A 27,718-nucleotide genomic window follows, 5' to 3' on the forward strand; every position below is an offset into this window, starting at 1 on the left:
AATGCAACTCGTGAGCCAAGAGCTTTAGTGCATGACTCGTCATGGAAACAATACAAAGAGCCTTGCTCGGTATTGTGAAAGCGAGTTGAGGGGGAATAATTTGGTGCTAATTGAGATAACATTCTTGGAGCAGGAGCCTTCTTAGTCCACAAGAGGGCAGCATGGGAAAACACACCAGCTGATTTTGAATTCAGAGTGAGGAGACCAGTTTAAATGATAGTCAGTCCACAGCATTTTATTTTCCACCCAGTTCTAAGTTTCAAGTTGTAAGTAGGTTTTCTAATGTGATCTTTGGCTGACATCACAGGAAAGTTAGTAAAAGACACATTACCCTGTAAGGCAAATGGTGAAAAAAACAAACAAAAGAACCCACTGAAAACACACAAAAACTCTAATATATATATATATATATATATATATATATATATATATATGTTTAAATGACACATTTAAACACAGTGTCATTGTGTTTAAACGTGAGGCTGTCGGTTCTTGAATCTTTATTTTTTATATAAAATATAAAGATTCAAGAACCGACAGCCTCACGTTTAAACGCAATGACACTGTAAGTTTGCACCACAAAGTTTGGCCAACAGTCTGAAAAAAAAATATCCATGTTAGACTAAATGGGCAACATCGCATAAACAGTTGGTCACAGAGTTATAGACAAAGCTGACAAAGTATCAAATAATCACAGACAGCTGAGTAGAAAACTAATTTAGCTCCACCACCTCTAAATTCAACTGTGACCACAATTTGCAGAAAAACATAACCACGTCTTCTCCGAAGAGCAGGTGGATTTGGAGCAAATAAACGTGTGCACCTTGATTCAAAGGAAAACAAACGAGTGTGTAGTTGCATAGATCAGCCAGGTGTGCATCGGTAAAAAGTAAAAAAAATTGGTTTTTAGTTTGTAGCCAACAAAACAAAAAAGGTAGTCGATTGTTGTAGCATTTAAAAGGCGACAGCTGAGGCTTTGTGAGCAAAGTTTTCTAAATGAAACATTCTCTATTTTGCGGGCTCTTGCAGGCACTGAAACTTTAAACGGGGCTTTGAAAAATTGTTCTCACCAGCTGGAAGTATTTACATTTGGTCATGCCACAACCGCACCGTCAGTGAGTTTCAATGGGATTTTATGTGACAGAGAACACCAAGTGGTGCATAATTGTGAAGTGGAAGAAAATTAATATGTAGTTTTCAAACTTTCTTTGTATGTAAAATTATTATAAGCTTTCATTGCATATGTTTTCATCCCCTTTTAATTTGATGCCCCTAAATAACAGCCAATGCTATTAATTCCCTTCAAAAGTCACCTAGCAAGCCTTGATAAACGCAGCTGTTCTCTGAGGTTTGATTGAGAGCAGTAGTGAGCATCCCTGGGTAGAGCAAAGCTACCAAGAACCTTTACAATCCAAAAAGACCTTTTTGTTCTCACTTCTCATAAAACTAAATGATCTAGAGCTGCAAAACCTCCATGCCAGCTCAAATTTTAAGCTTACAGTAAAAACCTGGCTCGTGTTTTGGTGAAAGAACTGTGAATTTATTTCTATCTTATGATTTTGGAACAAAAAGAATATCAGAGTTTTACAGTTTTTAAAGTTTTTCCCTGAACTGAACATATTCATGAAAAAAAGCTAAAAAAGAATGCAGCTTCAATGGAAAAAAAATGAACAATGACAATTTTTTTGTACTATTGGTGTTATTGCTGAAATCCTGCTAAAATAAGTATTTTTATTGCTTTCAAATTGAACAAAACTGTTCAGCTCCTTGTCAACCTTAGCTATTACCTATTCACTTATTATCTGCCACTGTGGATGGCAAAGCGCTCTTGGAGCTCCACAACGTTTTGGACTACAAGCAAAACGATGTTTGAGACAGAAAAACAAAAATTTCTGCCTGCTGTTAAACACAGCAATGGCAGCGTCATACTGTGGGGATTCCTTTTCTTCTTAGAGGACATGGAGGCTGGTTAGAGTTGAAGAGGAGATGGATGGAGGTAAAAATCTAGGAGCTGAGATTCACCTACCAGCAGGAGCTACCACCATAAACAGTGAAATGCTTTAGATTAAAGCGCCTACAGGTGTTAGGATGGCTAAGATCTAAATAAAAAAAATTTATTTGTGGCAAGACTTGAAAATTGATGCTCAGATGTGGTCTCCATTCAATCTGATTGAGCGCGAGTCATTTTGAAAAGTAGAATGTGCAAAAACTTCTGTCTCTGTTTATTTGCAAAGTTGGTAGAGACACACCCAAGACTTCAAAATCTAGCTTCAACTTTTCCAGAGGCTCTGATTTCAAATTCAAGGCACACTTCTCATATTTCTGTTTGTCAAAACAAAACAAAACAAAAAAACATGTTGCGTCTCTGTATTCGTCCACTTCACACTCATGGCCTCCTTTGCGCAATTTTGTCACATCAAATTCCTATAAAACAAATTGACATTTGTGGTTCCTATGTGACAAAAAAAGAGAAAAAGTTCAAGCACTACTAATAACTTTGCAAGGCACTGTAGAGTACAACTTTTTATAAAAATGTATAGGACAGTTTTGTTTTTAATGAAATATATTACTGTGAACAATGACAGATGCAGAGATGATGAAATCAGTTGAAATGACTGCGCTGAAGTAGTTAACATAGCTTATGTGCAAAAAGACTCAAAGGTCAGAATTATCATTTACAGGGGCTGGCAGTGAAAACGGTGAATGATTACAGGGAATTAGATTCTGACTGCAGTGTGAATGCGTTCTAAGTATTGCATAAGCAGTGACAGCTGTATTTCTTGCACAACTGTCTATTAAACTAGGTTAGTAACTACTAGGGGATCAAAGCCAGTTTAGGTGTGAGGTCTTGCTGACCTTAATATGCTGAGACAGACTTTGTGCCAGTTTAAATTTAGGAGATGAAAGTGAGTCTATGAGCAGCTGTGGGGCGATAGACGTGAAGAGTTCGTGGGAGGTTATACGAAAGCATAAAGTGAGAGTTGTGCAAAAGAGTCGACCGTCCGGCTACCCCACTGTTTGAAAGTTATGAAACACATATACCGCCTTCCTAAATATTGATCCAGTGGAGGGGAAGAAGCTGGGATGAATGGGTTCAAACTGACTGAAAAGAAACAGGAAATGTTAAAACGACAAGATGTCTTCTGTTAGCCTGGATGAACGTTAGCTTACACGTACATACTCATGAACTGTGCTTAAAGTTAAACGTTAGCACATGCCTACAATAATCTCACGGATTGTATCTTCCAATGTGCTTTTTTTTTTTGGCTTCATACACGACATAACTCACTGGGACACAGCAGCAGGTTACAGCGGCGGGGGGGGGGTTGCTGAGTATTTTGGCTCCCTGGCAGTTTGAAATCATGCAGCATAGTCACAACATGGCCAAAGTGCATATCAGTGAGAAAACGTTTTACACATACAGATAAATGCTACTCAAGACATCAAATCCAACGCATGGATATGTGCTTCGATTGATAATATCACAGAGACAAAAGACAGGATTGGGAGCTTGGTTCCTCGCTCTGCATTGTTCAGTTTAGTTGTTGCATTGGGTGGTAGGATACGTCGCTCCTTTGTGTGCTCGATTACCTTCAGTTGGGATGTTTGTGCTTCTGATATTAAAACTGTTTTTGCAGAACACAAGGATTTTGGCTTTTTTCTTTATCAGGTGTGCACAATCACATATCCAGAGCGTTGCATGTTCTTGTGTTACTGTAATGCTGGTTTTGCTCTTTTTGTTGACAGTTATGGTCCAGGTCCCAGCGTTAGGTGGGAGGGTCCAGGCTACGTGGGCCACGTTAGTCCAACTTCCAGGTTTCATTATTACACAGCACCATTCTGGTCAGGGGTGAAGCAGCCGTTAATCTTACAGCTGCTTTCTGCGCTCTGGCTTTGAGAAAGTTTCTTCTTGGCTTTCCAGCGCTGAGCGAGCGGCTCCATGAACAAGGAGAGGGATGAGAGTAGGTAGCAGAGGCCCGCCAGGTAGAAAGAACAGTCGTACGTCTGTGTGTAGTCATACAGAAACCCTATGAAAACAGAAACAACATGATTTTAGTCTGCGAAGACTATAACAGAGTAGTTTTGATTCACCAGTATCTTTCTTCCAGTCAGCAACAGTCAGAACGACTTCCCACTTTTTAAAATGACTCGAACTAAAACCTTTTGTGGAAGTTAGAAGGAATATTTGAGGTATTTTGTAATTTTCTCACTTTATTGGAAATTTTTTAAAAACTATTTACTAACAATTAATTGCCATACCCCTGGTGGATTTATGTTTAAAGTTACCTTTTAATTTCACAGACTTTTAGTCTGACTGGTAGTAGCACAGTGGACCTCCACCTATTCACATTTCATTATTCACAGATAATGAAACGTAACAAATAATCTGGAAAGTTCACCATGAATTTTTTATTGAAAATATTTGGGGAAGAATATGCAGCTTTTGAGGCTGAAATACATAAGCACAATGCTACTTGACATGCTATCGGCTGGTGTTTGCAAACCGGCTGATCCAGGAACAGAATTACGTGTATTCCTTGCCATTGATTGGCTGTATCACCCAAGAGCGGAGATGAAGAAGGCCGTGGATGGTAGTAGTAGTGCTAAGATAAGTTCCTCTGTGCATTAAGATGGACATCATTGACTATTTGGTGTTTAAACTGTTAAAACAGGCAGCTACACATGTTTTTAGAATATCTTCTGGCCAAAGGTAATTTCTCCCACTTATCTGATAAAGTCTGTCGACTCTTAAACTAGCTTAACATTGCCAGAGACCCATTTTAATGCAAATTCATCATGCCTGAAAACCTTTTCTAAATGTTCCAGGTCACTACAAGGGTAGAATGTCTCTGATCAGTCAAATGTGTGCTTTGGGTCATTGTCCTAATGGCAGACGCAGACCTTCACCCCACACCTAGTTTTCTGACGTTGGGAAACAATTTGCTCTATAAGGTTTTGGTAATCTCTTGACGTATTCAAATTCTACAGGTTGCAGAATAAAACAGTCCAATCTATTTTTTTTTTTTCCTGCAGCTGCTATTTATATTATGGGCTTCATGACAGTGTAAACAATGTGGTGCCCAGAATACTTTTATGTGAGGTATATTTTTTTTTAGAACAATTGTATTCATTGATTACCCAGACTGACATTATCTCTCATCTCCAAGAAGGAGTCTGGTGGCTAATACTTCATTTCAACTGAATTCATTCGAAGTTTCAAGTCACGAAAAGTCGACTCCGCTGAATTTAGATTTATGACTTTTAAAGTTGGATGGGGTTTTTTTCACTAAGTACAGCAACAAGCAAGACCTGCTTATTCTTCGACATGTTACATCACGTACTAATCCGAATTAAGATTTCTGAAGTAAAAAAAAAAAAAAATCAAGTGACAAAGTACAACCATGTTTCTAAAATTGGCAGCTTTGAATATACCTGTGATATCTGGGAAAAGAAAAGGAACTGAAGCAATTTATTTCTCAAGAGTGTCAAAGATGCATCATAAAGAACTCAAAATACTGTGCTATTATTAAAAAGTTCTAACGTGTCCATCTCTTTTCTCCATTTCCAGTCAGCCACAGTTCAGACCAAAGATTTGGACACAACTGTGTGTCCAAATCTTTGGTCTGTACTGTATATAATATTTAAATATTTTATTAATGAATTGTTTATTTTTTCTCAAATTCTCCAATTTTTGGCTTACAGCCAATAAAAAACAAAAATTTAGTTTTCATGACATATAAATTCTTCATAAGGTTCATAAAAAGTATTTGACAATGAAATCTTATCATCACAATCGTAAAGAATGACTGCTTACCACTGTCTAGTAGACAGTCACTGACTACCTCCACAGGGACAGTAAGACAGAAAGGTTCATCTACAAAAGCTGCTTTTTAAAGAGAGTTGTATCAACGTATGCTGATGGAAAGTTGAGTGGAGGGTCACAAGCAGAGGCAACCAGGAATAACAGTCTTAAGAGGATTGTGTAGCAAGCCCCATTCAAGAGTTTCAGGGTGATTTACAAGGTGCTGACTGTGAATGGAATTGGTCCTGCCATAACCTCTGTGTTGGACGTTTCCAGGACGCTACAACCGTCACATTCCTTCTATTTTGTAAACCAGCAACGTCAGAAACGTTGTACCTGGACTAAGGAGAAAAATGACCGGATTGTTGTGTCATGGCCCAAAGTCCTAAATTCAAGTGAAAGAACATTTCTCCTTTGTTACGGAAATCACGGTCCCAGAGTCTGCAGAGTTATGTTCTTTCACTTATTTAATGACTCTGCCTTCTTGCTTGAACAGAGAAAATAAATCACGTTCCCTGCAGAAACCAGTGCAGCATTGTGACTGGTTCAAACATTCAACAAACCTCATTTGTCAAAGAATCTTAGCACTTGACTGAAAGATCAAAAGTTGGATGAGATTAAATTAAAACTTGTCTGACAGCACTTGCTACACCCTGCAGCCAATAGAAAAGCAAGTCTTTTTTTTTTAAATAACGTTTCTCACTCAAATAGAGAGGATGGTAAACAGATCCTCAAGATATTTCTGTACCACCCTAAAGGGGCCATTCATCATGTTTCAACTGATGCAAGCTTCATTGGGAGATTTGCAGAACACCATTGACAAGTCAGTATGTGAAAGGGCCCCCTGACTTTAACTGGTGCCAAGTGTTACCAATTAGGGCAAAGGGCGGTGGGGGTGTATTTTCCTCGAAGCATGAAAACAAGAAGTGAGACTATGAGGTTTTTTTTCTCATGAGCAGACATATCTCTTATGTTTTTCTTTTCTTTTTTTTTTTGGCCATTTACAGAAGGTATCAGCAGATCAGATGTCAGACAGATGACCTGCATTACTGTTATCTTTTTCAGCTGACCTGGAGAAGACATGGTTTGAATGGACTCTGACCTGATGTAACTAAAATACTGTAACAAAAACCTGATCCCAGATTAGAAACAGCTCTCTAAGACTACAAAAGGAGAGATGCCATCAGTTAAATAAAGTGACTAGAGCCCCCTATAAGAACGGCGCTGTTATTCTGGGGGGTTTGGCCCTGTAACCTACTGTGTGTTTTTCTACGAAGCCAATTGGACATTTCTAGTATGTAGAGAGATGAACTTTTACTGTACATTTTTTACTCCTGTCTGCTTGAGGTTTTTTTCTGGACTCCATAGTGTCTGCATTCACGCAGACATACATATACACACTTTGAGAGGCGGCAAGGAATTCAGGGCACAGAAAAAATATGAGGCCTATCAACCTGTCAAGCATCACACTTATGCCTTCATGCCTCCCGACCCTTTCACCATCCACACACACAAACATACTTTCTGCCGTTAGCTCTTACGAAACTCTGAAACATGCACAAACATCTCTATGGCCCTCTGTGTAACGAATTACTTCAGAAATGTAAAGCCATGGCAGCCATCCAGTGCACATGCAGAACTCACAAATGTGTTTGTGTACATTTGGAAAAAGTGGATCAGCACATGCATAACTCTTGATGAATTTACAAGAAGTGGTCTTCTCACCTGCCAGTGGAGGCCCAGTGAGGCAACCCAAGCCAACAAAGAACATGGAGAAACCCATGGAGTTATTGAGTTTCTCCGACCCAACAAGATCAACCTGCAAAACAGAAAAGCACACACGTCACTTGACATAATTAAATTTGAGCTAAAGCTCCTTCAACTTGTGCTTACATGCTACTTGGATAGTTTAAAAAACTTTAATTTTCACATTCCCATAGTGTCTGAGTGTTGTGAAACTGACATTTCATATAAATTAATAACATCGGAGTTGACTGTAGTCTAATGGCATCCACCATCGCCAGATCTCAATCCAACACAGCACCTTAAGGATCTGGTAGAATTGGGTAGAACTGGACATTGTGGATGCGCAGCTGACAAAAGTCCAGAAACTGTGCAACAGTGTTACATAAATATGGACCAACGTCCAAGGACAAAGCTATGACACAAAGAATTAAGGCACTTCAGAATTCAAAGGGAGGTCTAACCTCACACTACCCTTTAATAAAAAATTGATGAAGCCATTAATGGCATCGATGAAGCCATTAATGGCATTGCTCCCCTAACTCTTAAAAACCTTCAGAATCCAAAGGCCTATGCCTTATAGATTTTAGTTCTGCCTTTAATACCCAACAATAGCCTCACCTGTTCATTAAGAAATTGCATCAGATGAATGTTAATCCTTTTATCGTTACATGGTTTTATTTTTCAACTAACAGATCACAGCTTAGAGTCAACAACACTCAGCAGCTCCATATCTCCCTCCCTATAGACTCTTTTTCCTTGTTTAGCAGTTCCTTTAGTTCACTGGTGAACCAGGGTTGGTTATTAGGAAGCATCTTACTGATCTGATGTAGATTGTGCTTTCCATACAGCTGTTTATATCGTTGGTCACCACCAAAACAACCCTATAGGGTTTCTTCAGCTTCCTCTGTCCACTTACTCAGTCAATTTCTTAACAGGTTGTCTCTGAACAAGAGTTTTATATTTTGAGCAAAGAAAAACTTATGGGAGGATAAAAAAAAGGTCTACTGCTGAACAAATACAGGTAAGAGTCCTAGTAATTTAGGCTGTCATATGTCAGACATATGTCATGTCTCAGCTTGTAAAGCTGATTCAGTGACATGCAAATACCCAACAATCTGTTTTCAGCTTATTGGAACGATGTAATCAAATCTACAGAATAACCAATGACTCATTTAGTTAGACTGTCCACAATGACAGTTGCAGAAACATTTCCAATGATTTCTCCAGCCGTTATCCAATTATGTAATGAGCATCATGCAATACAAACAATCCACATTGAGTTCACTTGATGTGAACTCAATGGATGGGCAACACTGATACTATGAAGGTAGCAGATATAATGAGACAGGAGTGCAAAAGATTAAAGGTTCACAATCAAGAAGATAATAATTTAAAAAATCTAATTATTTACAGTTACTGGATTACTTTCACTACTGATTAAAAACAATAGAGACTGTTTATGAGACTCATCTCCCAGACCTCGAGACCAAGACAAGCCCAAGCTTAACACTTAAAATCTTCATCTCAGGATTATATATATATACTGAACACCTGGTATATATATATATATATATATATATATATATATATATATATATATATATATATATATATATATATTGGTTTAAATAGGAACAAATCCTTGGTTTTCCTTACCAAGACAGGCAGCAACAGAGCCATGTAACCCCCGCAGAATATTGCAAAGAAGACCGCATACACCATCAGCAGCATGTAGGAGGTGGCCAGAGGGGAGAGCATGTTGACCAAGCCACAGAGGATCAGGTAGGCTTTGTGGAAATGATATTTATGAAACAGGTTCCTGTCTGTCACCCAACCTGAGGCCAATTGGGCGATAGTCTCTGTGATACCTGGAACAGAGGCAAAGATGAGAAACTTGTGTGAATAAAAGTTCAATTTAATCTAAGTGGGTGTGGAAAGCTTCATTGATCAAAGAATGCAAAAAAAAAAAAAAAGACACACATATAGAAATAAACTGCAATAACAATTATTCACACCATCTGATTTGACTGATTGTTGACTGTGCCTGAGTACGATGACGAGGCAGATTATGGACTTTTCTCTGCTGAGGTCAACTGGAATGTGATCGGCAATGCGGAATCTGCAGTGGTATATTGACCGTTGCAGGAATAGCTACAAGCAAGCAGTGCTGAGCCTCTGATCAATGAAACAAGCTGGTCCTCTGCATATTAGAGTAACTCCTGATACCCTTTGTGGAATCTCAGTGGTGTCAGTGCACTGGATCTTTTGATGTCTTCAGTTTCCTAGACTTTGAGTCTAGGAAACTCAAAGTTTCCTAGCAGGATCCAAAACCCTCTGTCTCCATCGGGGTTAAAGAAGACGACATGAGGCAGCTGTGCAATGTTTATGTGTCCTCCTATTGTGATCCAAGAAATGTCCTGGTGCGTCCACTGCTTGGATACTGACGAGATATGTCTTTGTTTGTGTGTTTTAGCCTCAGCAGGTTGGTTTAGCCCTGCAGCTGTTCCTGTTCAAACTCATCACAAAGCTGTTTAAATTAGGCCTCGCCAAGTAGCAGCACCTCAAGCCAAGTGCATTGGGGACGTTGGCTTTGTCCGTTACCCTTCACTGTATCAGCAAGTAAAGAAATTGTTAGGGTTGGTGCTATGCTGGATTAACTGCCTGACCCTGACAAACAACTTCCAGGCCTTGGTATTATTAAATACTAAAAGGCAAGAAGAAATGCCAATCAAGTTTCTTTAAACTGTGACATTTTGTCAAAAGACTAAATCAAAGGGTTGTAAAAGGCATGTTAGTTTTCCCAGCTACTCTGAAACCACTGCTGGCTTTACTTGCTTCTCTTTTTTTTTTTTCTGTAAGCACAGCCTCTCATCAATACCCCTCAGCAAAGTGTCTCCCACTTCAGAACCGGACTCAAACAAAACCGGGACCTCCTCTTGTAACCACGCCAACAACTTTACTCTGTTAGTCGTTGCCTAGCGACTCCAGTCGGCTCCAGTTTCGAAGGGGTGACGAGCACACTGACCCAGATGACAGCGGCCTCTCTTTCCCTTGGCCAAGTCGATGACAGCGCTGAGCTAGAATAAGAAGAACAGCGAGTTCTGGGGGTTTGCAGCTTTGTGGTGTGCGTGGCACCCGGTCTTCTTTTTCCTCTTTTATTACGGAGCAAGAGCTAGAGTAAAAAGAATCCATCTGTCCTGCTGAGCGCTGGAACAAAGCTTAGCAGTGTAAACCCAAGGAGCACTGAAGAAAACTCAATCACTGGAAAAGTCTTCACACCCCTCAAGCCTTTTTGATTTCAACCAGAATCCTTATGGCGTTTTATGATATCGATCAATGAAAAGTACCACATAACTTGGAAGTAGAAGACAAAAAAACTGTTTTCTCTCCACTACTAATAAAAGGTCACACAGTGTGGCATGTGTTTATATTTAGACCCTGGTACCAATAAATAGTGTAACCAGTGCAACAAATTTACACCAGTAGTTGTCTTGTAAACAAATAGAGCTCACCAGTGTATAATTTAAAATCAGTATAAATCCAGTGGTTTTGTGAAGGCCTCAGTGGCCAAACTCTTTGAGAAATTGTTTGATCCATGTTTCAGTGGCACAACTGAACACCTGCTAAAAAATGTGGTCAACCACTGAAAGCAAAATTTCGTCTGCAGCAGAAAAATGAAGCTCAGCTATGTTCTGTTTTCAATTATGTTCAACTTGTGGCTGAAACGTGAAAAAAAAAAAAAAACTTCAAAGAGCACAAATCTTTTCACAAATGTATTGTAGAAAGGTTTACAACCCTTCTTAGCTAATTTTAGTATTTCTTGAGGAATTTTCTACAACAGAGCTGCATAACCCCAATCCTCACCTTAATCCCTAAATGCTGTGCAGTATTTTGATATTTATAGCTATTCATAAATGTTTCCTTTTTCTGCTGGCTTATACTTTTTCACAACCATAACTGATAAAGATATGCTACAGTTTTTTCTTCAGTTTCCTCAAAGTTTTCTCAACTTACTATGAAACAAAATGTAATTATGTACATTTAGATGGCTCCCTCCTCTCCCAACTCTTAATCAGTTTGTGGTCTAAGATTTGACTGATAACAAAACGTGGATCTCTTAAAAAGAGCACTAAAATAAGAGCTTTACTGAACTGCTTCTCTGAAAGGGACCTCGGCTCAGTTAATACTGTATCTGAAAGCTTGCAGACAACTATCAGTGATTACATTATAAAACATAAGTGCTTAAATGAGCAACATTCAGGCATTTCAATTATTCACAGTGCCTGACAAAGCACTAACGGAATTAGATGTCCATGTGGTTGGTGGACAAATGTTAATACCATTTTCTGCTCATATGGAGGGGCCTCGTCAGTTGTATACTGCTAAACCCATCCGTCCTGGCCAGTGGACCAAAGTTCAGCTTTTATGTAAGCGCATTCATTACATAAGACTGCAGAGTCTGAGTAGCTCACAAATAATTAATGCCTAAAAGTTGACTGAGCACTTCTTTTGCATCACTTAGAAGACCCAGACTGGAAAAAAAGAGATGTGCCGCCTGCTTCACAGTCCCTGCAAAAAGAAAAACACGAGATCTGCAAAATACAAAGACATGCAGGCTGAAACCTGTCAGAAGCGGATCCTGTCAGATCTGTGGCTCCAGGTTTTCTGAAAGCATTAATGATCTATAAAACCTGGTTATGTATTTTATTGTGCGTTAAAGACTTACCAGTTACCTGATCAAATAAACATTCACTTATAAGGGCAGCAGACAGATTTTAGACATTTAAACTTCTGTAAAAAGTACAAGTGTCCCGAGTTAGTATCCCTAAAGAAGAATACAACTAAACTCAACACATAATGTTATACTTTTTTTTATTATTTACCTGTTGAGTAAAATTACGTTCACAGTTTAAATGCAAAAAGATGTTTCCAATAAAAGCTGATCTGTTCTTTTATTTGGCATGAATGAGCCAATTTATATGTATTGGTGGGTTTTTTAAAGGAACCTCTTGTTTCTGGTTCCTACATCATCTGTTGGCTCAAGTTCATGACTCTATATAAACTAATTCCAAAGATCTAATCTCAGTGCTGTTCTTTGGTGGAGGAAGATGTTTGATTCTGATATTGCTGAACCACCCACCCTCTACTTAGTTTTAAATTAGGGACAAAACTCCTGATATGTTCACTTAAGTTAACTAAGTTAACTTAAAAATAAATCTCTCCATCACTGAGGGCCTTCTGGCCTCTATGAAGCAAAACAAGCTTGAATGTTTCAAACATACGGTTCTTATTCAGGGATTTACATTTACTCTGCATCTATACTTCTTACCCAAAGGGGCACTATTATGCATTTTCCAGCCTCATAGTGCCATTTTGTAGCACGATCAAGTAACTATGTTACCTTCAGTGTTGTATATGTACATGACGTACAAAATTTGGCTTCACAATTCAATGCCTTGAAATTGGCCTTTGTCTCTTTAAGAAGCTACTACTCTTTCCAACACGTTATCAGCATGTTATCCCAACAGTGCTTTCCATTATACTGTTTACAACCGTTCTTAGGAGAGCTGTGCTGAGAAGTAAATATGACACATAGTTCCCCGTGTTGTTTGATAATTGCTGCTGCTGCTAGTCAGCAGGAGCTGTGCGTGGGTGGGTGGTGGGACGACAGATGCTCTGTGAGGTGGAAGCTCAGCTGGTGGCTGCTGCGCCAAGGACTAACTTTGTGGGAGCAAGCGTTTAGGCACCCCAAAGAGTTGCCATGGGAGATTCAAGGATTTCTTTAATACCCCCCTCTTTAAACTAAAATGATCTGTGGTCTTGTCATTCACCAAACATGATCGAATACTGTCCCAGCAGTCCTTGTCCACATGCTATTTAACAATCTGAGCAAGGTTCTCTCTAGCAGCAGTTGTTTTCTATTTGCAGTCATGCAAAATCATTGTTGCTCAGTGATTTTCTGATGTCGGACTCGTTAACAAAAGTCAATGAAAAAGCCGTCTTTATCTGTGTAAAAGAAACTCTAGAATTTTCTCTGAACTCACAGGTTATTAAGTCCCTTTCTTTTACAAGCTTTTACAACAGTACCAAATTAAACAGGAAATGGTATTTGAAAGTGATGAAAATATTCGTTTGGTACAATTCCTATGAAGATTCATGTACGCTGAAAGTTGCATTCAAAAACATTAAGGTAAATAAGTTCTCTTCTACAAATAACAAAACTTTTGTTATGATTTTCAGAAGTGAAAAGTGAATGCCTATTAAGTCAATTGACTAATGTTAGCCTCACCTGCTACAGAGATGATGAAAGAAGCATCCATGGCATCGATCCCCAGGTTCCTGGCCCTGGCAGACAGGTGGAAGTACGGGATGAAGTAGGCCAGTTGACTGAACACCAAGGACCAAGTGTAGATGCAAAAGAATGGATCCTTCAGCAAGGTGAAGTCCAACAATTTGGGTTTAACGACGGCCACTGCAGCCGGCACTCCGGTGTGTAGGGGAACTGCAACAGTGGTGGAGCCATTCATGGTACCATTCATCTCCGCTGGGCTGTCTGGACTTGCAGGCTTACACTGACCTAAGTCATGTTGGGGCTCATGACCATTTATGTTATTGAGGACCAGTCGAGTCAATTCAGGGTTCAATAAATGGCTCTCTTGTCCATGACTGGATTGTTCTTTTAAGTTTTCAGTGTCCCTGTGAGGTGTAGGAGAGGACTGGAGAGAATCAGATTTGGAGACACCATTGGATAGAGGAGAAGAGCTGCTCAAGCAGCTTTTAGGATATTCCTTCTCTGCAGAGCTCTTAAGGGAAATAGCAGGGCTCTTTTGGATAGGCAAAGTTGTAGAGTTTGTTACAGGTGGCTTCACATTAATGGGTCTCAAAAGCATCCCAGAAGCCACCAGGTTCAGCATGAGGCCGCCGAGAATCAGCATTGCACCTACAGATGACAAACACAACCCGCGGCATAAGATTCATGACACACAAGAGCTCATCCAAAAAGTTTTCCTTCCTATCCTACCTTGCCAAGCATACTGGTCCAAAAGCAGCTGGGTGAACGGGGCCAGGGCAAAGGTCAAACCCATTCCAGATCGACCAATCGCGTACGCGGTCGCCAGCCGTTTTCTGAAGTACAGCGCTGTGATTACTGAAAATGACTGGTATAGTAGTGCAAAGCCCATTCCTGACAGGAGAAAAAAATACATTAGCGGCATTAATCTCTGTCTCATTGTGAGAAACCTGATGTCTGAAAAGTAAAATGAAGTAGCCACCGACACTGAGCGACAACACCATTTATTTTCACTTGAACTCACCGACTATCACTCCCATGCTGATGTATAGGTATATTACACTGTTGGCAAAGATGCTTATGATGAAGCCTCCACTAACTAGCACTGCCCCAGCGATTGAGGTCGCCCGCGGTCCCAGCTTGGCACAGGCCACCGAGGCAAAGGGTGCTGCAGCACAAGATTTTAGATGGTTCTTTGGGCAAATTTAATCACTTTCAGTTATTAAATACATATTTGCGTGTGTATGAACATGTACATAGAAAGATCTGTGTTATTAATCAGAGGAAATAAGTTAACAGACAAATATTGTTGTCACTCCCACCTCCAGACAGACGTAAACTAGACATGATGGAACCTATCCAGCTGATGCTCTCTGCCGAACCTCCAAACTCATCTTGGAATGCCACAAAGAAGATCCCAAAGCTTTTCAGGGTGCCCATCACAAGAACATTTACCTGTAAGTACATACAAATACCAACATATAGAAATGTATTAAAATGAATACTTGCTTTTATTAAGCACATAGTTCCTCTATAAGACAGCTGTAATTAAAACGGAGGTAGATTCTAGCGCAACCTCCTTAAGACAATCCACGTCAAAAAGAAAGGTACTTGCTTTATTTATATAGAAAAAGATTTTATACAGAAGATGTTTCATATGGCATTAAGAACTAAATATACAAAAAATAGAGCCAATACAAGAAGAACAAGTAGCATCAGGTTTAGCATCGCAATAGACAATGTGAGGTGAAAAAAACAAAAAAACAAACAAATACAATGTTGTCAGATATTCAGGATGAGCTATTCATTTGGTTTAGATGGAAACATTAGAGGTCTTAAAGTAATCACAGACATTTTAGAAGCATTTGGAATTTTAGTGATGAATTGTGACATAAAATATAAAACAAAAATTCAGACAAAAGAAACTGGGTCAGCTCATCATACCAGGAAACAATGGAGCACCACCATCCAGCCCCAGCCTCCATCTGGAGGATCCTCATACTGAATTTCTTTCTCCTTCTTCTTTGTGGTCATGGCGTCTCTGCCGAACAGATTCATGGTGGCCTTTGTTTCACTGGAAGCAAACAGAAAAATAAACAAATGGATATGATTATTATGCAGCATTTTAAAGGTATGTACACAATATTTTTTTCTTAATATTGACCACCGCATGGTCACTCAAGTTTATTCTGCGTAAATATCAAAAGTATGTCTATATATATGTTAAATAATTTAAATGTAAATTACAATAGATCCTTGATGTATCGGCCCACAAAAAAAACATCAAATCAATTTTAAAGGAATTATAAAGCCGCAGTATTTTACATCGGCATTGTGCTGCTACACAGAAAAAACACTTACAGCCCAGATTTCTTCACCCATCACCAATTTACTACATATTAACTATTAATTAATAATAAGATTATTGAGCCGTCATATTTCAAAAATGTGAGCAGCAGGAATAATTTGTTTTGCAACACAATGTTTGTATTCAAAGTGATTTTACAGACATTTTGTATCACACTAATAATAGTTATTTTATAACAACAAATTCACTCAACTTGCTCTGGCAAAGTATATTGTCCACCCTGTGACACATCACAGCTCATATAAGGCTTCTAAATGTTCTATCACAGCTTTTGTGTGACTCACATGTTTTTAACATGTGAGTCACAAAAAAGGATAGCAAAATCAAAATGACACAGAAAAGTTATTTTTTATGTTCTTGATCATTTGTGTTTGTTTTAAGCTTTTATAACTTAATCAAGCAAAGATTTTAAAAAGGTGCACAAAAAATAGCAATCAAACCCTTTTTTGAACAAAGAATGCATATAAACAAAATAATCAGCAGAGTGTTGAATGTTTTTCAGTTTTTAAAATCTCCAGTGACGTTTTCCAAATTCTATCCAATTTAAAAACAAAAGTTGCAAAAAAAAACCCCAGCTACTAATGTATAAATCCTGACAGTCACAGTGCAAGCCAGGCTGGTGACTTTTCCCCTTCGCCTGTCTGGAAGTCTGAGCAGCTTCCATATTATATGAGTCTGTGTCTCAGCAGCAGCAAATATTTAATTATGCATACTGCGAGGCTGACTGACTGCATGAGCGGCATGGAGCTGATGATATTTTAACTTTCTGTTGTTTTTTTTTGGGTTAAGGAAGACAATGTAATGATTGACCTAAATATACCAGAAAATTTGTCCCAATCAACAAAGAATTGTCTCTGTAACAGAATTTCTTCACTCTTTCACATCAAACGTTCTAAAAAGCAAATCAGTAAAAGAGGTTAGGCATCAGTATTGTGTTGTTTTTTCGTGTCCTGCAGGCCAAGTCAGAAAGTCCAGTAGAAACGTTGCTTTATTAGCATTTTTCAGTGGTTCAGTTCATGGACACTTTGTGACCACAAACACCCTTCATTTGGCTGCAGTTCTCCAAAAGTTAACTTTGGAGATTCTTCTCTCTCTATGACTCTCCTCCTTGCTGTCAGTGGTGGCAGGATAAACTTTGTCCAGCCTCATCTATCACACTTACACTTGCTTTAAAGAATTGGATTACTCCTCTGACTATAGATAGGAGCAAGTTTTTCAATCAGCAGCTATTCTTGAGGTCATTTTCTAACTTGGAAAGATCCACACACATCCTCTTTTCTCAAATGCCATGTTCTTATCTGTCCCATTCTTCACAGATGCTGACAGACGCAGAACTCCTTGTTGCATTAATTTCGCCCACAGAGAAACAATAATGCAGTAAAACAAAAAATTATATTAATAATAATAATAATAAAAACATTGTGGGACTCTTAATCCCTTCACATTTTTAGGATTTTATTTGTTTTTGTATTTATTTTACACCTTTATCGTCGATGGAGATGATATGAATTAAAACTAAGGTTATATGTCTTGTGGAAAACATTGAACTGCAATGCTGTTGCTGAATATTCACATGCGACACTGAATGAAACTAATCCACAATTTCCTGACTCTTTCCTTTCTTTTCTAATCACTACTACTTTCCCACCATTTTCTATAAACTTTGCATATCAATTTCTAAAATACATACTAACCTTTTCAATAAATAAGACTATTATTGAAAAGTTATTATTTTATTTTTTTCCCCCTACAAGGGGTCTTTTGTGGGCTCTGGTGTCCCTTATATGACAGTAGGCCAACAGGAAAGGGAGAAGACATGTGGCAAATGTCAGTCAGGTCCGGGAATCGAACCCGCAACGGCCTTCAAATGTGGGTCGCGCTATCCCCTACGCCACCACAGCACGCTCCTTGAAAAGGTATTTTATTTCATTTAAACATTTAGTTCAAAATGTTGTGCAATGCAAAGATATTTAAAGAACATTCTATAGCTTGGAGGATGTATTTTGGCAAGATAATAAACATCTGGGCTAAATAATTAATCTGTTAAGAGTATATGTTTGGTTCAAAATATGTGCTCAGTTGTTGGATGATGCCCCTGTAATGAAAGATTGAAAGTTTGTGGTTTAAAGCCTTAGAGCAAAACAATGATCCAAACTTTGGTCCTGGTTACCTTATTTCTATATGACAGAAGAAAACGCTTGGCTCAAATAAGATGTGAATATAATAAAAGCACTGTCATTTATAAGATCAGGATGGATGAAACGCTGCATAAAGCTTTGCAAAAGCCATTAGCTCTTAAATGTGCACATTTTGCTATGAAACTGCATCAGCAAGAAATAGATATTCCTATTTTCGGATTGAACAGTCATTGTATTCTTGAGAGTATCCATGACTAAGCAAAAGTTGTCTTCTTACATCTTACATGTTTCTGCAGAGGATGCACAGACACAAGCTGTGTTTCTAGCTGTACTGTAGTCTGACTACCAACAGTCCATGGTTGACCTTGGACTGCTTTGATAATTTCTGTGAATATTCTTTCCCAGAATCCTTCTCCCGGGACTTAGAGAGATCTTTAACAAGCCTGATGAAAACAACAGAAACCATGTTTTGCATAATAATTAATCAATGTTAACCACACAGGGCGTACTTCGCCTCTCAGCCAATGGCAGCTGGAGGAACCCTTGATCAAGCTGGATAGGTGGACGGATGCCAAACACAAAAAACGACCACAGAGAATTGTTTCTGTGGAAATTGTTTCTGCTCCACTAGACTAGCAGCCACAGCAATTAGCAAATATCCGCTGAACTTCTACCACCTATCACTCCTAGGAATGGTTGTAAACAGCATAATGAGAAACATTGTTGTGATGACGTAAGAAAGTGGAGTGTCAGAAAGAGAAAGAGCTTCTTAAATAGACAGAGGCCCAATTTCAAGAAGTAAAATTGCAAAGTCAAATTTCTTTTAAGTTATTTTTGAAACAGCATTTTTCTAACTAAAAGTAATTACTTAATTGTGCAGATACATAACGCTGCCCCTTTGAACACTAATTAATCTTTATGTTATTCTTATTGAGAATAACAGTAAAATGGAAGAAACAGAATAAAACAGAGCAAAACATTACAACCACAGTGAAATACTCACAGACTAAACTGGAACAAAACTGAAAGAAGTGCCGTGTAAGTTAAAAGAAGCAACAGTTACAAATCTCTATTAGTATTAATTTAGTTAAATCAATAGTTGCATATTGTTGACTTTATCATCTACAGAAAGACGTTTTGAAGTTTTTTTTCTGTAAATGGGCACACATGGGGGAATTGTTTGATTGCATATTCTTGTTTTTTTTATAGACTAAGAATAAAACCGTACTTTGAAACAACAATAGAGTTGGCTTAAGCTTTCCTCCAAATTTGTGTATTTAGTACTTCCAGTTTGCAGAAAATCTATTTGCACATATAAACTATTTTGCAAGCCACCTCTTGGTATATCGTGGGGATTCGTGGTTATGCAATAATGCCAGCCCCGGAATTTCAAGCTTACTTGCCAATTTGAAATTGGGACACAATGCAAGGTCAACTTTGATGCCCCGTTTCTCTGTTGCTTCACAAACCAAAACCAAGAAAAAACTTTTCAGGCCCAAGATTTTTGTGTCTTATGAAACTCTTTAAATCAATCCCTCTCTTGGTAGATGAGAGGTGGACCATCACTGGATTTTCCTCAAACCTTCATTCATTATGAACACCATAAGGAAACATTCGTCTATCAGATATAAAAGTCTAGGTCATGGCAGTTTGTCCTGTATGTCTTTGTGATGACCTGGTGACCTGCCTCTCCGTCAAAGACCAGCCTCCCCGCGATGCGGCGCAGACATGTGGATATAAACAATGGATGAATGGATGAAATGTTTTTTTCATGACTCGTTGATGTATTAGCTTCATAAGCCAGCAGTGTCCTGTGCCCTTTAGGGTTTCTTCATTGCACCACAAACTATTACACAACTTTGCTGTCACACATGTAGAATTTATGATTAGTCTGCTCAGCTTTTATGCATGCACACATTTCTTCAGGGGTGAATGTAGGGCAGCTCATTCAAGCAGAAAAAAATATTACCCATTGAAAATGATCCAGTCATCCAAAATCCTTGCACAAGACAATTATAGATGATGAAGTTATCTATAAAATATGTGTACAGTCAGTTTTTTTAAGGCATCACTCGTTGCATAACTCTGTTGATTTCTTTACATGATGCTTCGTCCTCAAAATTCATCCATTAGTAGATTTTCCAAAAGCTTATAGTTAATATTTCATCTTATGTCACTTTGCCTTATTCAGTAGGTACAGCAGGCCGATACTGGCTAGTCTATTTTTACAACAAGCCATCACAACCTCAGGCTTATTTTTCTCTGAAGGGCTCCATGTGCCTCTCTGACCAGAACAAACTTGGTTTATTATGAGATTTTGCACATCTGGAATCCACAATAGCTGATGACTATAATGCTTATTGCTAAACCAGCACATTTGCATCAGCACACGCATGTTGGATCATCTTTGGACTGTGATGCTGGCAGACTGTCGAGTCCAGCTCCACATTAAGACCTCTAAAGGAGAATGAGACGAAAAGGGAACAAAGTCCGTGAGCTTGTCAACGAGGTGTGACAGTGAACTAAAGGGTTGTAGAGGGAAAACATAGTCCCTCTACGATTGAAATTAAAAAATTAAAAGCAGCCGTGTCCAGGAGGAAGTAGGGCTAGACAATAAATCAATAAAAATATATACAGCAATAAACACATAACCAATATACGTCCAATAGCATATTCAATAATTTCACTTAACTCCGATCCAGAATTGCAAAGCATTCTGGGGGATGTAGGCAGAGTAAAGGCGTCACTCAACTAACTCACTCACTCTTTAGTTACCTAGCAACAACCTGTTGAGCAACTCGTGCAACAGTCAATTTGTCAGTGTCCAGTTTTGGTGAGCCTAATTGAAATGTAGCCTCAGTTTCCAGTTCTCACCCGACAACAGCACTACTCTGTGTGGTTTTCTCCTACCACAGCCTATCTGCTTCAAGGTGTGACGTGTTGTGAGTTCAGATTATATTCTCAGCTAATCTTGGTTACAGCGACTGGTAATTTGAGCAACTGAGGCCTTTCTTTCATTTAAAAGCAGTCTGTTCATTTCCCTCTGACCTCCAACATCAACTACGCAGTTTGTTCTGCCTCCAGCCAGAACTACAGGGAACAAAGAGACTGGTTTAAAACCTGTTAATCCTAGAATGAACTGTATTAGCCCACTTTAAGTTCCAGGGGGAGGAAGAGGAAGAGCTTCAGGAAAGGAAACTCTCTCCTGATGATGAAATATGGAGTATTAAACTCTAGTAGGGTGTGTAGACATAGATTGTTCCAAGTAACCCAGGGTCCTAAGTAACATCAGATTACTGTTTGTGTACCCAGTGTTTATATTCTGGCCAGTAAAACAAGTCTGCAGCCGTGTCTTTACTTCATCCCTGGAGCTGAGTGGAGGAACCTCAGTAAGAGCTACCGTGTCGACGCTCCTCCAGCTGCTAGCAGAGGAGGTCCAGAGTCTGTGGTTTTCCTGATTTCTAGTTCAGAAAATCCTTTAATAAAACCTTATTTACAAATAATGAATTATCTTCACGTCTGCTTAGCATTGTGAACTGGTTGTTTGAACACATATCGATTGATGTAATTTAATTCTAAAAGAAGTTTTAGTTAGCATAGTGCAAATTTAGTATGATAGATAGATAGATAGATAGATAGATAGATAGATAGATAGATAGATAGATAGATAGATAGATAGATGGATAGATGGATAGATGGATAGATGGATAGATGGATAGATGGATAGATGGATAGATGGATAGATGGATAGATGGATAGATAGATGGATAGATGGATGGATGGATGGATGGATGGATGGATGGATGGATGGATGGATGGATGGATGGATGGATGGATGGAAATTGAGTTTTATTCTTAAATATTTTGGTGCAACTAATCTTAATTTGTTGAATGAATTAATTTGGCCTGGTTGACACCAACAACACTGTCACATTTAAACTCAGCTAGAGATCTTCTTTCCTCCTTACTTTGTTGGAACTTTGCCACATCGAGGTGAAGGCTTCGAGTTGTTGATTAGCTTGCAAACAAGAAGAGATTGAAGTAATTTCAGACTCTGCTAAACACTTGATCATAAGTAGAAAAGCACAACAGAGGGTGTGCTTTCTCTTCCCATGGTAGTTGTGCTCTAAAAATGTTTGTTGGTGACTGCTGACTGCAAACATTGACATAGTTTATGTCACCTGCAGGCTAGAGAAATTGATTTAGTTTATCACCATCTACAGACTGCAGACATCTCACTAATCAAGAGAAGATACAGGTGGTATGGCCAAAGGTTTTGGCTGTAGCCCAACAGGAGTTATGGAGCCACAAAGCTGAAAGTCAAAGTTTCAACATCAACATAAAAAGTCCTGAGTGCTAGACTGATTTCACAGTCTGACAAAAAAAAAAAATGTTGTGCTCCACTGCAGTGACAGAGACACTCAGAGGAACTGAAGGGGTTAAATATTCACTGAATGTTAACATTATATTTAATAGTTTATTTTCTTGTTTTTGACACTTAGATGTAGAAAAGACAAGCATACAGTGAATAAGACCAAAACTGTCGACACAATTCGACACACTTAAACTGTCATGACAAAACACAGATTTATTTTATATTTAGCTCATTTTTGTAAAAGATCAAATAAAAGTCCTTACTCCGAGTTGAGGATTTGGTGTTTGTAACGATCAGAAGTGAACAGTTTCACATCCTAGACCTGAAGCTGCTCAGAGGCTAAAGTTCCTCCAAGCTGATGTGCAGGACGGATCAATATTTTACCTTTAGTTATAGTTACTGCTGCACAAGTCGTAAAAGCTAAACACTTTGAGCTGTGGGGTCGTGTGCTTTTGACACTCAGTTGGATTTTCTTTAAGTCTCGTGTAGTAGAAATCTGAACTTATAATGCTGTAAAAAAACATATTTACCACCTCAACTATTTCTTCTAGTTTTTGTCACACTTAATGTTTAACATCAAACAAGTTACTATGTCAGAATGAGTTAACCAGAATAAACTTAACCATGTCTGAGGTGATTATTTCATATTTATCTTTCCAGTGTATAAACCCATTTAACTTTATAGGGTCATGGAGGTGGAGCAGGGGGTGGAGAGGTATGGATTGTATCTCCAGCGGTGATTGGGTGAGAGGCGGGACAGGTCACCAGTCCATCGCAGGGCAATATAGAGACACACATGACAAACAACCATGCACTCACATTCACACCTAAGGACAACTTAGGGGGGAACAGTTCACCTAACGGTCATGTTTTTCCAGAGTACCCGGAGAGAACCCACTCATGCATAGGGAGAACATGCACCCAAGCAGAACGAACCCAGATGGAGATTTAAACCTGAGGTCTTCTTTCTGCAAGACAACAGTGATATCCACAGCTCCTGCATGCTCACAGTCCGCTCACGGCCTCACATTCCTGTCCATATTCACATCCACATAGTGAGGAACAAACTTCCAATGGAGACACACCCAACTTGACTTGAACAGAACCAGACATTAACTGGCTACAGAAACTTCACAATGGCGAGAGAAGGGGCTTTGGTGACCTAGTGGAGGAGGTCACAGAAGAACCTGAAACTACAACCAAAGCCTGTCTAAGATTAAATCAATGGTGATGTTTCAGCAATAAGATAGAGACTGGGTGAAACTGGCTTAAATGAGAGAGATCCATTCACCTCAACAGGCCTTTAAAGCTAAAAACGTGCATAATGGGTAAATAAAACAACTCTACGATGAGGAGTGGGCCAAAATGCCTCCACTGTTATTTCAAAGATGAATTGCAGTTATTATAAATTATGTATGTTTGATATACCTGACTGCTACTGCCTCTAATACAGCCACAACCAGTAGAGGGAAACATTTCTTTTACATTCAGTAGGAGAGACAGATTACATAGTTTTCTTCCTTTTTAAATGAAGGCATAAAGATTTAAATTTGGGTTGATAATCGGAAACATTTAAATATAAGCAACAAACAGAGGAAATCTGGTTTTTTTTTTAGCATTGGGAATCATAATTATGCAAAAACATACATTTCAACATGAATTGAAACTTTTAAAAGCCCCTGTCCTTTGTAAAGTTTTAAAGCAGAAAGTGTTATTCTTGTGGGAAATGACGTTCACTAACGCAACAAAAACGAAGGTACAATCCAAGTCAAGACAAACTCTTATTTGTTTTATGAACAATGAGTGCATTTGTCACACAACCAAATATAATATAGCCAACTATCAACAACTGAGGGTAAACTGAATTGTCACTAGGAGAGAAAAATCCCTCAGACTGATTTTTGAAGTTACAATTATAACAGCATATCCTGTGAGATTCAGACAGGGGTGGCCCTACTCATCTTCACAATAAAAATCCTAATAAATTTGAACTTATGATCTTTTAATTGAAACATTTTTCTACAGGGTGGCATATTTTTACAAACCTCACCAATATTTGGGGAAATTTCACATTTCTTGGTAGCCACCAAAAAAGTTCTGGCATAATTTTGTCAGGACTTCTGAACACTTTTTGTATCAAAATTGTTCAAACTCATTTCACATATTTGACTTTAAAAGAAAGTCCTCACTTTCCATAAAATGGTTGCGGTGTTTGGGTTACCCTCCATTCGAAAACGAGTTTTGCTGTGTATTTGGGAAAAACCTAAGAGTCAGACAAATGAATAAATAAATCCAAAAAAGTTGAATTAATTAATCGCCTATCTTTTAGGGGGATCTTTTATCTTCACTCTGTACAGGAGGGACTGGACCAACAAGTCTTCCTTCCTGCTCAGCCATATCACAGCAGTATCAAGGTTCAGTGTTGTAGCTTTAATCATTACGGTTGATCGCTCTCATCCCATCAGCTTGAACTGGAAATACCCGATACTCACTGATCACACAGTACAATCAACGCTCCAAAGGGAAACATGAGATAAATGAATGATCACATCAAAATTGACACCTCAAACCACCGTAGCTTGCTTTTCAGCAATTCTACTTCTCTTTCTATCTCAAACAATACTCTGAATAGCATTTAGCTTGTTTTTGGGAATACCTGTAATGCTGCCTTGGAGCCGTCCCTGAAGGCACCGCTGGTGAATTAAGGACTCAAAAGTCCTATAACCTCATCCTAAGGATTGGCGAAGAGCACTTGGAACTACGGATGCAACCAGTTCAGCTTCAAACCTGCAAGAAAAATTATGCAACAACGAGAGGAAATGAGGAAAAATCTCTCTTCAGTCCGGAAGAGAAAAGGGCATCAAGAATTAATTTAATTACCTTCACGGACATTAAACGTTTTATAAGAAACACTCTTCCCTTGTTCAGACAAGCCTCCTCCATGCTTTGCAAGTGTTCCAAGTGCAAACATCACCACACCCGCAATATAAAAGCCACCACACAAGCAAAGAGAAGTTGGAATAAACATGTTTGGTCCCTCCTTCAACCATTACAACCCAACTCACCAGGTTCAATGGGTTGAATGCTTTCAAATGTTTTTGTCTTGCTAATTTACATTTCTCATTATCTCAATGTGAAAGATCTATGCAGGCAAAAAGAAAGAAAGAAAAGAAAGCACTCAGGGACTGAGAAGAAAAGTCAGCAATCAGATTGATAACATTTTTGCCGATAGCTGCTTCTGAACCGGCATGTCCTCAAGCAAGGAGCTGCAAACCCGACGGCATAACTCGAATTTTGAAAAGGCGTCATTCCTTAAATAGGAGGTTCTGAAGGGCTTAGAGCTACGGCAGTGGAAACAGCTTCTCCAATTCAATCCAATTCAATTTATTTATATGCATAACACGTCTTCTCAAGGTGCTTTGGAATAAAAGTAATTTCAGTTCAATTATACATACGTTCCAGTTGCTCTACTTATTTTCTGACAGAGTAACGTGTTCAAGAAAGTAGGTCAAGAAACAGGACCCTGTCCACAACAGTTGCACATGTTACTCTAACGCTGCAAAAACACTCAGTTTATATTACTGGATTACATTAGAGAGAAGTATCCATGCATGTCATTATCAAAGGAAAATCAATTATATAATGTATCTACGGGAGATTGGCTTTGGTAATCTCCTCCTGTGGCATTGCTGCTGTCAAATGAATCCAAAGATCTCCAACTGAACTTGCAGTCTGAAAATGTTTACTTACAGACTTATGACTAGAGCTGAAGCAGCATAACTCTCCAGATCCAGTGCATATTTATATACAAAAGTGGCCATCCAGCCCACAAATCAGAATTATTAACTCATAGTAGAGGATCGGGGCATATTCAAACCTGCCAGTAACCTACTTTTGAGCAGATTACTTAATGCCTTAACTGTTTCTTGATCTTACTTCTTCTTTTTTTCCCCCTTTTTTTTAAATTAACGATTTGTTGTCTCTCAAAGACTTGTAATGTAGCCATTTTCTCTGCTTTTAGTCCTTCGGCTGCGACTTTGACAACTGCTGCAGTTTGGAGCTGAGACTCCGAAAACCTATGGATCAAATTGTGTAGTGAATAAAAGGTGTTTAGCTGTAAGCTGCAGGCTTAGTCTCTTAGGAGGAAAACACAAAACCGCATTATTGTGGGGCAGAGAGAGAGAGAGAGAGAGAGAGAGAGAGAGAGAGAGAGAGAGAGAGAGAGAGAGAGAGAGAGAGGGAGAGAGAGGTCTTACCGTGCGCAGCTGCGGGTCGGTTATCTTCACTAGGAAGGTCTCTTACATTGCGCCCCTTACTCACTTCTGAAAGAATAAACTAAAAAAGGAAGAAAAAAACACAGAGAGACACTTTAAATAAATTTTAAAAAATCGCAATGTCATTCTGTAACAAGAGCCAAAACTCAGCACAGACTTCAATGTGGGTGAAAAGTTTTGAGCACATAAATAACTGGAGGGTCACAGAGGATGACAGGTCGGGGCAGTAAAAGCATGACTAAAATGTTGCTGTCAGTTAAAAGACCTCTGGATAATGTTATAATGTTCCTATAATAAGGAGCAACACATACCTGTAAATTTCCCTCTCCTGTCGCCGCCGACTCGCCTCAGACCTATTTTTCCCCCCACTTAGATTGATTTGACGGGCTGCGTGAGGGGGATTTCTCGCGTGTCTGGAGATGCAATGCGCGCTCCCGGTGCGGGACGGTGGCACAAACTGCTGCGGGACGCTCTGCTCTGCTGCGAGGAGGAGGAGGATGGCCGTGCCATAACTTTCGCCTCTACGCGCCGGAGCAGCAACTCCTCATCTCTCACCGCAGCCTCAGCATCGCTGGTCGTGCAGAGGAGCAGAGAGAGGGAGGAAGGGGGAGGTGGGGAGAGGAGCCCTCGCCGATGGGACAGCCACGTGATTGGGACGTCGCAGTGAGCCCCCCCTTGTTTCTGGGTGGGGGCAACTATGCGTATCAAAACCCTGCGTACCAACA

General features: G+C 39.1%; 1 protein-coding gene across 2 annotated transcripts; it reads right to left on the bottom strand.

Moving 5' to 3' along the window:
- Nucleotides 1-549: 549 nt before the first annotated feature.
- On the bottom strand, nt 550-27,616 carry slc16a4 (solute carrier family 16 member 4). Of its 2 annotated transcripts, XM_044127348.1 has the most exons (11): nt 27,305-27,616; nt 26,976-27,054; nt 25,376-25,506; nt 15,783-15,912; nt 15,161-15,293; nt 14,863-15,006; nt 14,571-14,732; nt 13,839-14,489; nt 9,206-9,417; nt 7,529-7,622; nt 550-4,028 (listed from the first exon to the last, which is right to left on the bottom strand). In XM_044127348.1, exons 4-11 carry the CDS (start codon nt 15,894-15,896, stop codon nt 3,826-3,828), a joined length of 1,713 nt encoding a protein of 570 aa, XP_043983283.1. In that variant the 5' UTR covers nt 15,897-15,912; nt 25,376-25,506; nt 26,976-27,054; nt 27,305-27,616; the 3' UTR covers nt 550-3,825. The 2 variants fall into 2 exon arrangements, with proteins under 2 accessions (XP_043983283.1, XP_043983287.1); XM_044127352.1 differs by lacking the exons at nt 26,976-27,054; nt 27,305-27,616 and adding an exon at nt 25,600-25,668.
- Nucleotides 27,617-27,718: the final 102 nt, after the last annotated feature.

This window comes from Gambusia affinis, linkage group LG01 (assembly GCF_019740435.1).
Source record: "Gambusia affinis linkage group LG01, SWU_Gaff_1.0, whole genome shotgun sequence".
NCBI classification, from domain to species: domain Eukaryota; kingdom Metazoa; phylum Chordata; class Actinopteri; order Cyprinodontiformes; family Poeciliidae; genus Gambusia; species Gambusia affinis.